Source organism: Opisthorchis viverrini (genome assembly GCF_000715545.1).
Source record: "Opisthorchis viverrini unplaced genomic scaffold opera_v5_62, whole genome shotgun sequence".
Classification (NCBI taxonomy): Eukaryota; Metazoa; Platyhelminthes; class Trematoda; order Opisthorchiida; family Opisthorchiidae; genus Opisthorchis; species Opisthorchis viverrini.
Window position 1 is genome coordinate 1,519,141 of NW_008751718.1, and position 16,645 is coordinate 1,535,785.

The window sequence follows — 16,645 nt, forward strand, 5'->3', positions numbered from 1 at the left end:
TTCCAGTCACGCCGTGGTGGCTGCAGTCTGAGTGAACTATAGACCCACTGAAATCAGACAACAGAACTTACAAGTCACTGAAGGTCTCCAAGCTATCTTGCGGAGAGAATGCGTCAACCAAGCAGAGCAGCTGGAACGAAGGAAAGATGCAAAATAGGTGGGGGTACTGTACAATAAAAGGCACCACTTGGATTCACTTCACTCGCGAAACGCAACGGGACTTGAGAAGTAAAAAAGGGAAGAACGATACAAGCGAGAGATTTAGTTGAGTCTTGCGAGAATCGCAGATGAGGGTTTCACCACACGGTTAAAGCTGTGCAGATTTTATGTACACAATATTCATGGTCACAATCAATCACAGGCCTATATATTTCTTTGCATATTTTTTTAGTTACCCGTAAGTATTATGACAAGATGTGTGGACACCCTAAATATCAGCTTTACCATTAGACGTTCACGGTGAACACGATGTTGGATTTCCCCATGCTGGTCGGTTCTAGGGGATAGCACATACAATCAAGCACTTCATAGACGGTATTGCATTTGGCTATTGAAAACTCAGTGCTCTTTCTGATTTCTCTATAAAGTGATTCGGATAAAAACAATGTCCCGATAACCCACTCAGCTGATGACGTAAACAGTAGGACATTCAGTACATTAGTTGTATCCCAACCCCGTAAAGGAGCTTGTGCATCGGGAGGACTTGTAATCTGGGACTGGTCTACCCGAACTAGGCAGAACTTCAGTGAAACGGGCTTAGTTGAAAAGATAGATATTATATATTACATTCATCAAATGTGCCATCTAGTACCTTATCGATACACTGGATTCTGATCACCTATCCACACACCTGACCGCGTCTACTGACAGGAACTTTTGTTGTACGCATCAGTCGTCAAAACCTGCGGTTGCCTCATCTTTGACCTGCATATATTAGTTCTCTACTAACCTACCAAACAGACCATATTGTGCTCTGATAAACTCGAGCCTTCAGATCAATTCGTCATGCGTTTTAACACCGAAAGTGATACGGATGTGAAGGCAGTGTGATTTGTACTGAAAACAAATGTCCCATGAGTTTCTACGCGAGTAGGATTTATTAAATGGATGTAGCAAGACATGTCGAATGTTTCATCCACCACAGGGCCAATAAGTGCATTTGAGAGCAGGGGAACCAATAACTAGAGTAATGTCCTAGGGTAGATCATGTATAACCATGTGGCGAATGGTAAGAAGTGTTAATTAGGGGCGACGCGACCAACCAGGCTACGCCCATCTGATAAAATCAGCAGTTGATTGCATTCCGTCGTCAGCCACACCTTTTGTTATTAGCGACCCCAAGTAGCCTTGGTTTTAACCGCATGCCACAAATAGGTCAAGAACGAGGTTAGGCATAACAGTTGTCTACTCACACGCAAAGCAAAGTTGAAACATTTCTTTTGTGTTGCGTCTTCACTGCAAAACAAACGGAAATCACAAAGACATGTGCAATGAACATCATTCATACGATTCATCACTCGTATACAGCTGGATTGACAAATCCTGCGCAACAGTCTCAGTAACTAGCTAGTATTTGCATAGAAAGGTACTTCGCATCCTCTGCGAACAGTGGTGTATTTGCCGCAAATTTTCCGCTCCCCACATTCGAACATGTGCGCACGTACAAAAACACTTTCATTTTAGTTTGCAGCGGATACGGCTGAGACCATACTAAACAGAGAATGGTGATTTGGGGGGATAGTAGGCGTAAATTAATGCAAATGAATAAGCCCAATACATATCCTTCTTGAAACAGCAACATCCGTATCTTTGAGAGAAAAAAGGAAGAATAAGAAAAAATGAACAAAAGCATGAAACCACTTATTTTTGTCGTGCTCAGGCTTGTGAACATACACAAGGATAAAACAGCATCGTCGGACTGAAAACAGAATAAGCGGCTGGTTTGTGAAAGCATGATGATTGATCATGTGTTTGCCTGCACCATACGCTTTTAAAATTGATGCTCCAGTGTAATCACCAAATCAATCATCAATGATGAAGCCTGTCACCGCGTTGACACCGAATTTTCACTTACTGTAGAACTTATTTTAAAAAGCCCAGAATTCGGAAGGAAAGATTGGACAGAGAAAGCGCCCAGTGGTGGCCCACCGTGTTCGGTTTAGAGTGCACACATCTCGGAATGCCAACTCAGGCAATCTGGATGAAAAATGGTGGACTAAACGTCCTTCGAATCGGTTAGTCGCTGTATCTTGCAATATCTCCAAACAGGCGCAGACAAGATCACCGGGACTCCATTCCGGAGGACGGACTGCGCCAACAGCACCTACACATTTCGTAAGACCACTTATATGAGTCAAATGTTGAACAGCTTGCAGTTCATGCCATAGTGAAGGCATGCTGAGACGGACACTCGTCTCGATAGACAATGATTTGGCATGTCTACTACATGACTGAGCCATCGAAGTTAACGGCGTTGGATGCCTTCCACGATCGAGGTATCTTCTAGATAAACAAAGACCCCTGTTTTGGTTGCACCGTTGACAGCATGCAACATTAATAGGTGACAGTGAAACATCGGTGGTCAAATGTGACTGTTTCCTGACCAGGTACAGTGAAACGATCGACCGTACAAGTCAGATACGTTGCGTCACAACACAGTAGGGCAATATGAAGGGGAGAAAGACAAGGGACAGTGCAGATGTAGGGAGACGCAGATGGAAAATGAGCCCCGCCAGGGAGGTTTATTGCGTAATTCAATTAGGCACGCTCAGTAGTGGCTTCTGGTCGTCCGGCTTTTCGAAGTTTATTAGGCCGACGGTGAGATATTCATATGCTGTACAGCATAAAGGGAAATGAACAATTAGGGGAGCGTGCAGCTATGTATGATGTCTCAGATACCCTGTCCCGGCATACATTCTGGCAACCATGAATACAGTTCGTACATCTACGCCATTCGTGGACCCTACAAAAGACGCAAGCTGACTGATGTGATCGATACCTCGTCAGAAGTTTTGCATCCACCGAGATATGTAAGACCTTCCACAACCTCCAGTACTTCTTCCGCTCTACAGAAATTTAGTATTCTTCCTTTCGTTTGACCCAACTGCAGTCATCCGTTTAGTGACTGGAGCGAGACTAACTTGTGCTTACCTCAATTTTCTTCCGCCAAAGTTCGGATAAACACTACAGGCCAACATTTGTGGGGTGCTAAACTTTCATGGACGGATGGTATTAGACACGAGTCGATAAGGATGAAAGTTGAGAACCTCGGCCCAATGAACCAATTAGGCATTTTCGACTGTCTACCTACCCACGTATGCAAAAGTGATCATTTAGGGACCTCGACCTGTTTGAACACCCCTCAGGTTCTAGGTGAGTTAGCTGAAAAAGTCATCTTGCAAAACTTATTGCCGTAAAACAGAGTAGTGGAGCATCCATTTCGCGCGCTGCATCTGAAGGTGGGTCACTTTTGATTGCATTCATTAGTCAACGACATCACGAACATAAGCATTGTTCTACAGGAACCGAAACCGTATTACCGTAGCCGCCACTATGCTTAGTGGAACTACCGAACACATGTTTTGTTTTTGTGCTTCCAACTAGTTCAGAACTTGAAAATGCCAACATACGGATTGTAAGGATCCTGTTCGGGCTCTTTTCTGATGAAGGTCAGGGACTTTCGCCAACTGGTGGCTATTAGATCAAAACGAATTTGGACAACGAGAAAGAAAATGTGCTCTGGCGGATATACTAATTAAGGGAACGAAGAAAACGCAAATTCAGCGCTTACATTTTCGTGGTTCATATGAGCCAGAATGCGTAATTCCCGATAGCTTCGCTTGGCATACTCCTGTGCAAGAAAAGGTTTTGTCAATTTTTTGATGGCCACTCGTCGATGGAGTTGAGTATCAAAGGCGGAGCTGAAATCGGATGGAACAATAGGTCCAACCGAGGAAAAACAAAGGATAAAATGTGACCGAAGTCAGTTTAAGTGTTCTGTGCAAGAAATGGAACAGAATCACAGAAAGAATGGAACACACAAGGTACAGATGTACATAGTTTTCAGCCATGCCATAGGCTGCAGTGTCTGCAACTTCGTTCCGAGGGTTGCAATCAATAGGGCCAAAAGTCAGAATAAGACAAATGAGATACCGTATTACGAGCAACCGTGCTACTAGGTGGTTTTGCGGTAAAGTCGCAATCTCCGCTACGGCGGGAGTACAAAGGCGGTAAGGTGCTGCCTTCAGGCAACCAGCATGTCCATATTAATGGAAGCAATGATGCTGCTTTCTCTCGAAAAAAGTTATAAAAGGCCCGCCCTAAAACCCACACACTCCGGCATTGACATATGCTTTGTATGGCTGAACCTCAGAGACAGCAAAAAGGAGGTAACACAAAGAGCCTCACACAGCCGTGACACCCTAGTCATAAATCAGTCGGATGATAAAAGCTTTTCAGTACAATTGCCCTCACAGCAACGTAGCAGAGAGCATAGAGTGAGTAATTTTAAAAAAAATTGGTTAGGGGGTGGCGTAAAAGTGATAGACAAAGAACTTAATCAAACATTATGAGAATGGCTACAACAGGAGAAATGGAACAGTGACTATTCTAGAAAGGTTTCGGACAGAGTGAAAACAGTTGTGCATCGGCGATACTTATTGGGCCAAAATTTGGTTTTTGCTTTTTCACTCCCTCTGAAATTCGTTGTTTCGAAGGGTGGATGTCTTCACACATTTCTCCAAGAATCTGACAACACTTTCCTGTATTCTACATTTCAGTATAACGTCAGGACCAGACCGACAGACGCATGCTAACAAAATTATTCATCACAGGTTCAATGCGTGATCTCCATGTGACAAAATCCGCACGCTTATCAGGCCAGGTTTCGTAGTGCCATGGCAGTTACCATGGGACGTGAGACAGGAATAGCGATAATTGACTTCCTAAATGTCAGAAGTAGTTTACGCAAGGCAGTACAGGCAAAAAAAATAGACAACTAACCGTCAACTGAAGGTACGACTATGGACATTTTCATGCGGATACACGGACAGTGTATCCATAGCTCAAGGTAGCTCATTAGTCAGTGAGAACCTGCTCACCGCAATATCCTGGTTTGAATACAACCCTGACCTTTCCACTTTTCCTAGGATCCCTTGAGCAAACTAACTGTATTCGGGTCCTCATGCTTCTTCTGAGTTAAATAGAACCTATGCACAGAGGGTGTCATAACTGGACGAGTGATTACTTTTTTACTAGTGTACCCCAGGAAGAATGAGAATCCATAATGTGGCGAAAATGAATTTGATAAGAATCAAGCGATATAAGACCATGAAACGGAAGTCCGATCCAACTCACCAAACAGAACCGTAGGCTCCCGATCCAATTGCCTGGAGGTCAGAATATCGTGTAGGAACGACCCATTGAGAATGATTGAGTTCGACTGTGAAAAAATCGGCTTTTGTGGGCGCATCCGGTGTGTGCACTGTATGTTGCGCATGCTGCGCAGCACTGAACGAGAAAAAATAAAGTTATACAGAAGCTCTAAGATTTGTAAATTATTCAGGCAGAGGTGACTGAGTGGTCCGAAGCGCGAACAATACGGAGAAGAAATTTGGATGTCACCAGCCGAGGAGTTACTGGGGCTTTGGGTGAACAGAGCTTACAGTGAGCATATGATTTTACCTGGCCAACACTGCGAAACAAAAGAACATCCCTGCCGCAATGGCTTCATATAAGACGTATTATTATTATTATTATTATTATTATTATTATTATTATTATTATTATTATTAACTCGACCACGTAAGCAATGCGAGTATCAAGTCATGCACGATCTTAGTCACAGCGAAGTGGTTGGAAGCATTTGTATGTATAATAAACGTATGTCACAATCACGACAAACAGAAAGCCGCGATAAAAAAAACAGAATGAAGCCAAGATCGATAGTTATCAGAGCATTATCTAGGAGGGAATGTCAAGCAGACCGTAAGGCTGCTAACGCTTGAAATACAAGAGAAGCCCGCTTAGGAGAAAGGATGCTCTGTAAGTCCACTGGGGATAGATCGACGAACGGCAGTTTGGATCTCTTTGCTCATGATTTTCAACAGCTTATTGCAACGTCTATAGGCTCAGAGATGCCGTTCATGAAAGAAATTCCGACTAACATGGCCTTGGACGAGATGTCTCGTTGTCGGGGTGGAGTTGAAGGAGGGTCTTGCAGATGTGACTTGCATTACAGTGCAGCGATTCGAAAATGAAAAAAAACAGCAGGTGGTGGAAGGAACCGGGTGTCTGAAATTCACTACAAATTCGAAAATCCCGAAGAGACCAGTCAGGGCAGAAACACCAGCCATGTTGCGTTTGTTGCGGAGTTGGTCACTTTGTTTGACCTCCTCCAAACAAACACCCCAGCCATCAATGGAGTGAAAGAAACCTAATCGCTGAATGCCACAGGCCAGGAGAGCCTCATCCATGCAATCCTGGCGATGCCACCGTGTCAAGAAACCAGTATACTGAACTAAAGTTCAGTATGCACTGGTTCCAAATAACCCATGCAGCCGTTGACATAGCGTCTGGGCTTGGGACAGTAACGCAGCTCATAATCGCTCGTGTGCGCTCTTTTGGTCGATGATTTACCTGGGTTTGGAAGCTGGACGAACTTTTCCCTATTTATGACGGTTCACATAAGCCGATCGACGCGTACACGACTTCTTTGAAGCCTCTCTATATCGGAAATTTTTGGTGTGTTTGCTGTTGAGGCTGCTGCAGAGGCCACGAACTACCTATCGGTTTGCTGTTAGTCTGTGTTCCTGGAGTAGGCCACCTTTTCTTGATGGAATACATTACCCTCTTCGTGTTTTCCTTGGAACGCTGCCTACCGCTCTGACCAGTCCTCACTCGGCAGTAGTCATCTGGTGGCTGTTGCGTTGTCTCCGACAAACAACCAGGTGGATTCCTCGCCAATGCTTAAGGAGCATCCAAAAGGTATCAATCCGAAGACTTGCAAACTACGCGGGGAGTAACCGTGGAAGACGTTCTGCAGTTGTGAAAACTTTAATCACATGAGGTCTCCAATTCACGGTGATCCTAATCGGGGGTACTATTGTTTGGTTCACAATCCCACTGCGGAAACGGGGAGTGGGTAATAATTGTGATGATTAAGCGACCTAGCTAGCAGCAAGATACGCGGTGATCTGGAGAAAAACTGAGATTCGGTCAGTAGACACATTCATTTGAATAAAGCAAGCAGGAGTGCGATTCAGAGTCACACATGTGCATCAAGTGGAATCAGCTGGGCTCATCCTATTGCCCTTCACGCACTTAATGACACTGTGGTTAAATTTCAAGGGCCTTTCCACACACGAATTCGCAGTGTTTACATGTGACGAGAGACTTCATAGGAAGGCTTGTGGAGTGAAGCGTAGTTGCTTCACTTGATTTATATACACGGAATCGGGAACCTGGACTACCTTATCTGCAAACGATTGGAATCAAAACAAACCACGTCTTGAATCGTCGGCATGCAGGTTCCGCTCCCTCGTCTGCAGTTAACAAGTTGAGTAAAGGTATTTTCTTGAAACAATACACTACACAGGGATGCTGAAACCCATAATCCTCACCCCGACAGTCTACTAATGGTTTCGCCCTTCTTGAGGAGCAGGCCTCAAGTTCTCATTAACTTAATGTTCCAGTTGGACATTAACTTGGGTGCATCTGGCGCAATCAATTTAGGTAAAAATGACTACGGTGCTAACAGGAGATTGACCTGAAGAATAACATAAGCGAGAAATTCAGCTGAGTCAACCGTTAGCACCAAAGTAATTTGCAAATGAATGTTTCACTAACTGAATAAAATTAACTTCAAAGTCTGCAAGTAAAACGCCCACAGTGACTGACCTTTTCGAGAATGCATCGGATAAAATAAGTAAGTTTTGGCCAAATATAGATTTATAGCTTGATACGTATAAAATTCTGCTGGAAAAGTGTTTTGTTTGTACAAATGCCATAATTATTTACGAGAAACTTAACAAAGTTAGCAAATCAGGGGTAGAAGGCCAATATTGGTGGCTATTGATCTTGAAACCGACTGAACAATAAACTGGGATAATTATTGGGTGTCCATATGCATGGCTCGCTTGGACCGCGCAATGCCCCTTCGTCAGTAGAAACGCCCCCAATTCTCACCATTTCAAAGTGTTAATGTAAACTTGTCGCTTATTGACACAACGAAGCGCGGGAATGGGGTCGTACATTTATCAAGCAAATGACAAGTTAGTGACGTTGTGGAAGATGCTTTAAATCTAAAAATAATAGGACTTCAAAAAACGAGAACTAGATTATCGTACAGAACCAAATGACTGTTTGCTTTTCTGGAGTGAAGCTGAAAACATCAGTGAATTTCTGAGGGCTCGTGACAATCGCTTTTCGCTTTCTGCACACGTAGGGCTGGATACAAATGACCTAAGGGCTTTCGACACACCGGCTTTTGTTTGATCCTAAGGTGCAGAATCCAAAGTATACCTGCAACTTGGTGCGATTGAACTAAAACCTCTTTTGCGCAGATTAATCTGTCAAACTACCTGTCCAACTCGTCTACCTTGGCAACTTCCAGAACCACAGCGGACAGAGAACTCTAACTAGTGCCCAAAGTCTATAGTTGCCGTGAAACAAATCAAGAGTGGAGCATATACTCGTGTGGTGTGTGTGAACGAAAATGTGGTCAGTGGTTTCGTAATCAGTGACCCTGAAGAAGTACTCGAATGCTGTGGAAAAGGCGGATATGCGATGTGGAGAGGTGCGCCAGATGGCTTTAGGAGGATTTACCTACTCTCTGGTCACACTCTATCAATTTTGTGGGTAGACTACATCCTCTGCATGTTACAGGGATGTTTGTGTTTCAGTGGCCAGAATCAACTAAATCTAATCGCGAATTCACTGATCTACCTGACTTCTAACTACCATCTCAACTTCTATTTGTTAAACGGATCGAGCACTTATTAAAACTGCCGTTAATTGATCGAGTCATCTGTGCTAACTAAACTTTGGAAGAATGGGTGCAGATGGGCAACTTGGAAATGAAACGCCTCCACATAAGGCAGCGGTCATGAGCGAACGGATATTAGTGAAGGAATCATTACTCATTGCTCTGCTGAAGAAGTGTCGCTGCCTATAAATGCAGCACACCATTGTTGTTGTAGATGTTTCGGGATTTGGAAAGCGAATCTACGTGGATGTTATTTTGTCACGATGTTTGAAATCAGCCTAATTCCTCGTCCATAGATGGTCATTTCGGTCCAACGTACAAAAAACTAGTACATCCTGTGTGCCGTACATAGCACAAACCACGCACACGTGTTTCATAGGAAAATTTAGAAGTGCTTTAGGATGAGCCCAGAAAAGTATGTGAAAAGTAACACATTCAATTTTATGAGGAAATTAAAGCAACAACACCAGCCCATGAGTACCGCATGTCAAACGGTTGAAGTGGGAAATACTATCTATGCGTCATTGTTCGTATCTTAATGGAACCTAACCACATCAACTTACACCTAGTCAGCAACATTCTTATCAAATTGAGGTCTACGTTCAGACGGTCGTGTGCTTACCCCATTCAAGCTTATGAGTGTAAAGTCCAAAGCCGCAGAATATTCTTCACAGTAGATTCTACAAAGTTTTGCTTTCAAATTCTTGTTCTGTAACGATCGAAGGCTAGCCCATCGGAGAACGATGGCTACTGTTAGGAAATGCACGTCTTTTCCTGTTTGTGTGAAAGATGCACACCAATTCACTTCGCCAGGTCAGAGGACGCAGCAATTCACGCAATGCAACACTATGAAGGTTACAACTGTCTTGTCTATTTAGTGTCATTCATAATATTCGGCTAATCGCACATTCTGAAGCTTTTGGGGTCTTGCGGCTCCAAACGTCGTCTACAAACAGGTTAATGACGAGCCAAGTTTTTTTCTTGATTTGCGTATCAAATACCATAATGCATCCTATTCGATTGATTACCAGTACCTAAAGTTAACAACGGTCATTAAGACAGCTGCCAGCAATAGCACTTACAATGTAGGTAAGGTAGGTCCATCATCCGCTCCTGATTTGATTAATTTCCAATACAATATTCGAATGTGTTCTCAATAGTAACAAATAGGAGACAAAATAAGAATAACCTGAATGCTCCACAATAAATACACATGGGAAGATATTTGATAAACAAGCACAGGACATTGGCTTCTTCCCCATATCCACCACTGAACGAGGATCATACAAATACTAGAGAAATTCAATCAATAAACTTAATAACCGTCAACCCGTAAACACATCAAGAAAAAGCAACCAAACTAGAATACGAGTAAAACCCCTCAACAAATTAAAGCTCGCACTTATGTCTACTGTAGAATTCCACAATGTATTGTCGCTAATTCCCTCCAGATTCGGTTGACCGCTTCGGATAAACTTCACGTCATAATAAGATCCAGAAATACGATTGAAGTATCGGCATGTAGGTGGAAAACTACCAAATAGGTATTTTTATTGTTTTTACAGTGTCTGCCCACCTACGTGCTACTCAACCACGTAAGTCAAGGAGAGTCTTGACCTGCGTTCTGTAATTCCTCAGGAAATCGAAATTCAACCGAAGAGGGTCACACTTAATCCAAGATTTTCCTCTCCAGACTTGTTAAGCAAATATTGACGCAAACGACAGTGGCCACTGAGATTAACCGGCCATTCTGCCGTCGTGAGTGCCAGTTCCGTACTGCAAAGCATTTATAGGCACTCCACGCATTGTACAACAACAATGCATTACAAGCTGTTGAAATATTATCCCATTGGCAACAAAATGATCGTGTATGACAACCGTCAAAGCGATTCACTTTGAATGATCTGCGAAAATTTGGAAAAGACAGCTTCACGAACTCTTAGCTCCTTCATTTGTTCGTTTGTACAATCTAGCTAGGGTCAGTACCCTTATGCACCCATGTAAATATGCTATGTCCGGTGGATCTCACGGTAACCAAAAAGTGCCCACGTTTTAAGTGCCATATATAAACTGCGATCGTCAATTCGGATGGTGTAGTGAATACTTCAACCGTCGATTCGTCCCACGTTTGTGATACCGCGAATTTCACTCGTGATGGCATCGTGTTGATACCATCTCCAAATCTCGGGCTTCCTCAGACACATATGTGACCGGCTCCCAGCGCCGTTTTCGTCTTCATCATGTTAGTCCAACTGTTTGATTCCGCCAGGGTATCTCGTCAGTTCCTTTTGAAAACTAACAGTTCATCGGGTTATCATCCCTGAGAATATCGAGGTGAGGGCATGGATTTGTCATGTCATTTGCTCGCCACAATACACTGCTTTCGACGTTCGCTCACTTGATTCGAATGTAAGCCATTGCCACTGTTGCACTGCGAGAGTTGAAACTGCAAAGCATGTATATAGCTGTACTCGCGCTACGTACAATGGAACGAGGTTTATTTACTGCTAGAAAAAATTCACGACCAGATGACTGTCACCCTTATTCTGAATTATCAGGCAAAAGAGTACTTTCAGTGCAGCGACGATGCAGATAAATGCAACATAAGTAAGCCATTTGAGTGCTACATTAAGCGTAATGAAACTGTTTGAACTGGGAACATCCACAACCGACCGTAAATTCGGGTCTGTCTGTATCATCTACGAGTTGACAAACCCACCTCAAAGGCCCTGCTAATTGTACGGTAGCTACGGCCTAATATGCCATGCCATTTATCCAGACCCACAAACTTGCTGTTGATTTGGGGATGAAAAGCCACTGATGAATTCGCGTATTGATACAAATAATTTTAAAGACACCGAGGAACCAATGTGCAAGCTTCTAAATGACTCGATATGTCTCCTGACGGTGTTATTAGGTATTATAAAATGGTGCGTTTTTATCAGGAAGTTCAGATTCTTGAAAGAAACCTCAGAATGCCCGGGACCCACTAGGATCCTGAAAATCTACTAGCTGGTAAGCATCTAGGCCAGTCAATCACTTAATCAATTCAGCAAAAGTCGAAGAGTGTTCAGATACGTCATAGAAGCATGACTGACTATGACAAGACATTCCATAGAAGTACGGTCGATGTTGATGGGTGTTCACTAAACGCCTATCAGACAACCTGGACTGATGTCAAAAAATGCCCTTTAAATAGCGCGAGGCTGTTATGACTTTTGACCTCACTTGCTGTCATAAAGCTGTTGTGTTCTTCGTCGGTGAGTATTTTTCAGGCACTAAGGCACTGGAGCAAGAACAGCAGTCAAATAAGACAGTTTTCATAAACAAGAATGATCCAAACCTAAATGTGACGTGCGTGTTAGTGCGCATGCGATTACAGGATAGGACTCAAGTGCAAGGCATTCTTGCCTAGGTTCGGTATAACTTGAGCGGAGACATTCACCTGCTACTACGCAACACAGTGTATTCCTGAGTTTCCAAGGCTCATTCAAACCCGGGCGATGCGCAGTTATTTCTTACGCATGGGGGGCGATGAAGACGGTGTTAGTAGAGATCGCGAGAAATAAGAAACAGGAATCTATCCTCAGTTTGAAATGAATCGAGGTGATCCGTCAATGAAAGAAATAACAAAGCAGCTGTGGATCAAATGATTTCTGATCCATGATTTTTAGGTCAGGTAGAAAGCCGTGATATGGTAGGATACAGCAAGTAAACAATGGAATCACCACCAGATCCTCGGTACCCAGATCTGAAACACTGCAATATTTGGCAAGTGTAAAAGAAGGTGGCGGAGTGAAGGTGTGTAATTGGATAACCTGATTTTACAGACACTACTGACCGATTTGTGGGTTCCCTTTATAAAACCTGTAATCATTGTTATGCATGAAACCAAAGAACGGACGATGGAACCCACGAAGGCGATCCATTCAGCTGGAATTCTTAACCCACTGAGCGAACCGTATCGAAGACATCGATATTTTTAATCATACTTGTGCTCAATGCTAGTTGAGAATACCAGGTTTTCTGAGGGTATATAGCCATGCGGCACAGACTTACCACTAAACATATCGCAAGCACAACAGCCTTATAAAGCGGTATTCCCTGGTGGTTCCGTCGAAAAATTAATCGATTCATTTCTTACATCTTTGCGGTGTCTAAGACAGTCGATGAGCCTTTATTATTATTATTATTATTATTATTATTATTATTATTATTATTATTATTATTATTATTATTATTATTATTATTATTATTATTATTATTATTATTATTATTATTATTATTATTATTATTATTATTATTATTATTATTATTATTATTATTATTATTATTATTATTATTATTATTATTATTATTATTATTATTATTATTATTATTATTATTATTATTATTATTATTATTATTATTATTATTATTATTATTATTATTATTATTATTATTATTATTATTATTATTATTATTATTATTATTATTATTATTATTATTATTATTATTATTATTATTATTATTATTATTATTATTATTATTATTATTATTATTATTATTATTATTATTATTATTATTATTATTATTATTATTATTATTATTATTATTATTATTATTATTATTATTATTATTATTATTATTATTATTATTATTATTATTATTATTATTATTATTATTATTATTATTATTATTATTATTATTATTATTTGGGTATATAGAAGAAATGAAGCAGAGAAATCTCGCATTTGGAAGTACCTCGGTCATCCTGATGGGCATCTCCCATTGAGTGGTTGGTTCGCATGAATACATGATTCCAATGATACTCTAATGTGTGAACTACTGATCTAACCCAGCATTCACCTTGACTAACCTACCTGCACGTAATCAGGACGAACTGATCAGCTGCAAAAATGTGATCAAACACTGCACAGTCAGTTGCCCACAGCACTGAGCTGGTTCATTGCTATATGTACACAAGAAATAGTGCAGTAAGATGCGGTCCAATACAAAATATAATACCCTGTATGAAAAACAGATATGATAGAGCGAACAAGACATACGGATAACGCTGCAACCCAAACAGACAACAAGTGATGAATCACTCAATTTCCCTATAGACCACGCAAGTGACAGCTGTTCATCACCCACCATCATATACACCTTAAACTGAGGGAGGAGTTCGTACCGGCAAAGTAATCTTTTTGGATGACTTACTGAAGCATTCCATCCCCTCCCGAAGGAGAGGTGAATTGATCGGTTCCCATAATCAGTTGTCACAAAAGGATGACTTTAACAAGGGAGCCTGAAAACAAAATAGGACAATAAAGAACAGAAAACTAGACAGAAAAAACGCCTAATTGTATAATTTCGGGATACGTACATGATGCACGCAGTTTTCTCATGCGCGATGTAATTTTCTTACCTGAAGTTGATCCTGAAAAAAGTCATACAAAATCCTCATTTGAAGGAAGTATAAACATGAAAAGCTGGGTACGCTGAGTTGGTGGTCAACCGCTGACTGAGGGCCACCGAAATCTTTCCCATCAAAATAAATCACCAGAACTGATGCAAAGCGCTCAAGGCAATTGGATTCAGGTTGACAATCGTGTTGTATACGCTGTATACTATCTGGGGTCACTTAGGTATGTGGGGGTGTATGATGTGGGATTGAGTGATCGTAACTGGGTAAAACAAACCCATCGGTTCGAAAAACTCCAAGAGACGAGTGAATGCAGAAAACGTTTCATAGCCATCTGCCAGGTAAAGGGATGGCTGTCCCTCTGGTTCCGCCATTATGAAATGGGCACGGAAAACAGCACTCTCAGGAGCAAACGATGGTTCGGCATACGCAATAAATGGCCTAACCAACAAAGGTTCTGGTGCTAGACAAATTCTTCAATGGAAGTTCCCGTTACACAACCGTAAAGTCGCTTTCCAAGTGCCTCGTTACGGAGTCGCCAACACCAAACCACACGAGCTATGGTCCTGAGACAACGAGTGTCGAACACCTGAGGATGTCTCAGTTTCGCTGCTCGGAAAGGCCAAGTCTCACAACCATACAACAAAACAGCCTGCACTGTAGCTTGATACGCACGTTCCTTGAGATTCAGGGATACACAACTTTGACGCCATGGCTGTCTCAAATTAGCAAACGAGACCCGGGCCTTGCAGATTCGAGCGCTGACTTCATCTGTCGCACTAGAATAAGAACTAATACAACCTCCAAGATATGTACAACGCTACACAACTTCCAGTGCCCCTCCCTGGATTGTAAGTTCATGACTGTATGTCCAGGAGCATTATCTGTCACTGTGAGTGCAAAGTGCATACCAAAGGACATCCCGTTCTTCTGGCCAGTTCATCAAAAAACACCTGCATCTTTTCCTCATCTTCAAAGACTAGAACGATGTGGTCTGCATATTCCAGATCGACAAGGTTTTCGTCACAGGCTATTTGAACACCGGGGTTTCGGAGTCCTTCCAGCGTTCGTCTCATGACCTCATCGATCACGAAGTTGAATAAGAATGGAGAGTGGGTATCCCTGACGGACACCACTTTGTGTACGGAAGCTCTTCGAGAGCTTCCCATATACCCTCATACATCCGAAAGTCTGAGAATACAAAGAGCTTATTATTTTTCCTTCGTAGACAAGCATGTCAAGCAGAACAGACCGGTCAACCTAGTCGAATGCGCTTTGAAAATCCAGGAAGGCTAGAATTGTGGGTGGCTTATACGTATAGTGTTGCTCTAGCACCTAGCGGAGTGTGAAGATCTGGTCAACGGAATGGATTTGGTCAACTACCAGGACGGAATCCCGTTTGCTGCTTTACGAGCCACCATAAGGCGACGAGCCACAAGTGACGCCAGTGGTCAATCGGGGTCACGCGGGTCCCCCTGTGGTTACCATACACTACGAGCTACTCTTTCCAAACGAAGGCACTAACTGAGAACTGCACCGCCATCTTTGAACAGCGCGGGTGGGAGGTCACCCGGACCAGAAGCTCGGTGGCGCTTGAGAAAACATATGCTGTCATGAACCTCCGAGGCCGTAGGCGGTTCCACGTTCACCACCAACTGTGGGCTCCAGATGAGTGGCAGCTAGTGGCCACGATAGTTGACGTTCAAAGTACTCGGCCCTGCCGTAGGCGTTCCACGTTCACCACCAACTGTGGGCTCCAGATGAGTGGCAGCTAGTGGCCACGATAGTTGACGTTCAAAGTACTCGGCCCTCTGATCCGGGCGTTCTTTATTCAAAACGATCAATCCATTCTGACTCTGTGGTTTCGCTCACATGAGGCCCTCGGGGACCGATCACGCACATAAACTGAGATAATATTCGGGCATTACCGGCTTTCTGGGTCTTTTCTGTTCCTTTGGCTTTGAGTTCAACGTACTTCACGGTCGGCTCCCGCGCTCACTCACTTGACGTATAATAATTCGTCGCGTCAAGCTATGTTCGGGACATTTTGGGATATTTCTTCGAGATTTAAGTAGTGTCAGTGTTCGGTCTGATATCCAGTGCTTGAGTGGTAGAGCCGTGCCACAGGCGAAATTCTCAGCACTGTGCAAAGAGGTGGCGATCTCGTCCCGTGGACCAACTCTGGTAAATATCTAACATCCGGATCTCTCAGTTTCTCAGTTTCCAGGTGATTGTTCTGCACCATACGCGGTCCC

The 16,645-nt window shown here is 42.7% G+C and overlaps 2 protein-coding genes across 2 annotated transcripts in view; one reads left to right on the forward strand and one right to left on the reverse strand.

Moving 5' to 3' along the window:
• The window catches only part of T265_04020 (hypothetical protein), a gene marked incomplete at both ends in the record, with an annotated part of 34,975 nt that overhangs the window by 13,882 nt on the left and 4,448 nt on the right, over positions 1 to 16,645 (reverse strand). Inside the window, 4 exons of the mRNA XM_009168638.1 lie at positions 72 to 130; positions 3,791 to 3,920; positions 5,356 to 5,508; positions 14,186 to 14,273. Coding sequence (XP_009166902.1) covers positions 72 to 130; positions 3,791 to 3,920; positions 5,356 to 5,508; positions 14,186 to 14,235 — 392 coding nt within the window. The remainder of the gene's footprint in view (positions 1 to 71; positions 131 to 3,790; positions 3,921 to 5,355; positions 5,509 to 14,185; positions 14,274 to 16,645) is intronic.
• T265_13393 (hypothetical protein) overlaps positions 16,422 to 16,645 on the forward strand; it is a gene marked incomplete at both ends in the record, with an annotated part of 42,617 nt that continues 42,393 nt past the window's right edge. Inside the window, one exon of the mRNA XM_009168662.1 lies at positions 16,422 to 16,574. Within this exon, the coding sequence (XP_009166926.1) occupies positions 16,422 to 16,574 (153 nt within the window). The remainder of the gene's footprint in view (positions 16,575 to 16,645) is intronic.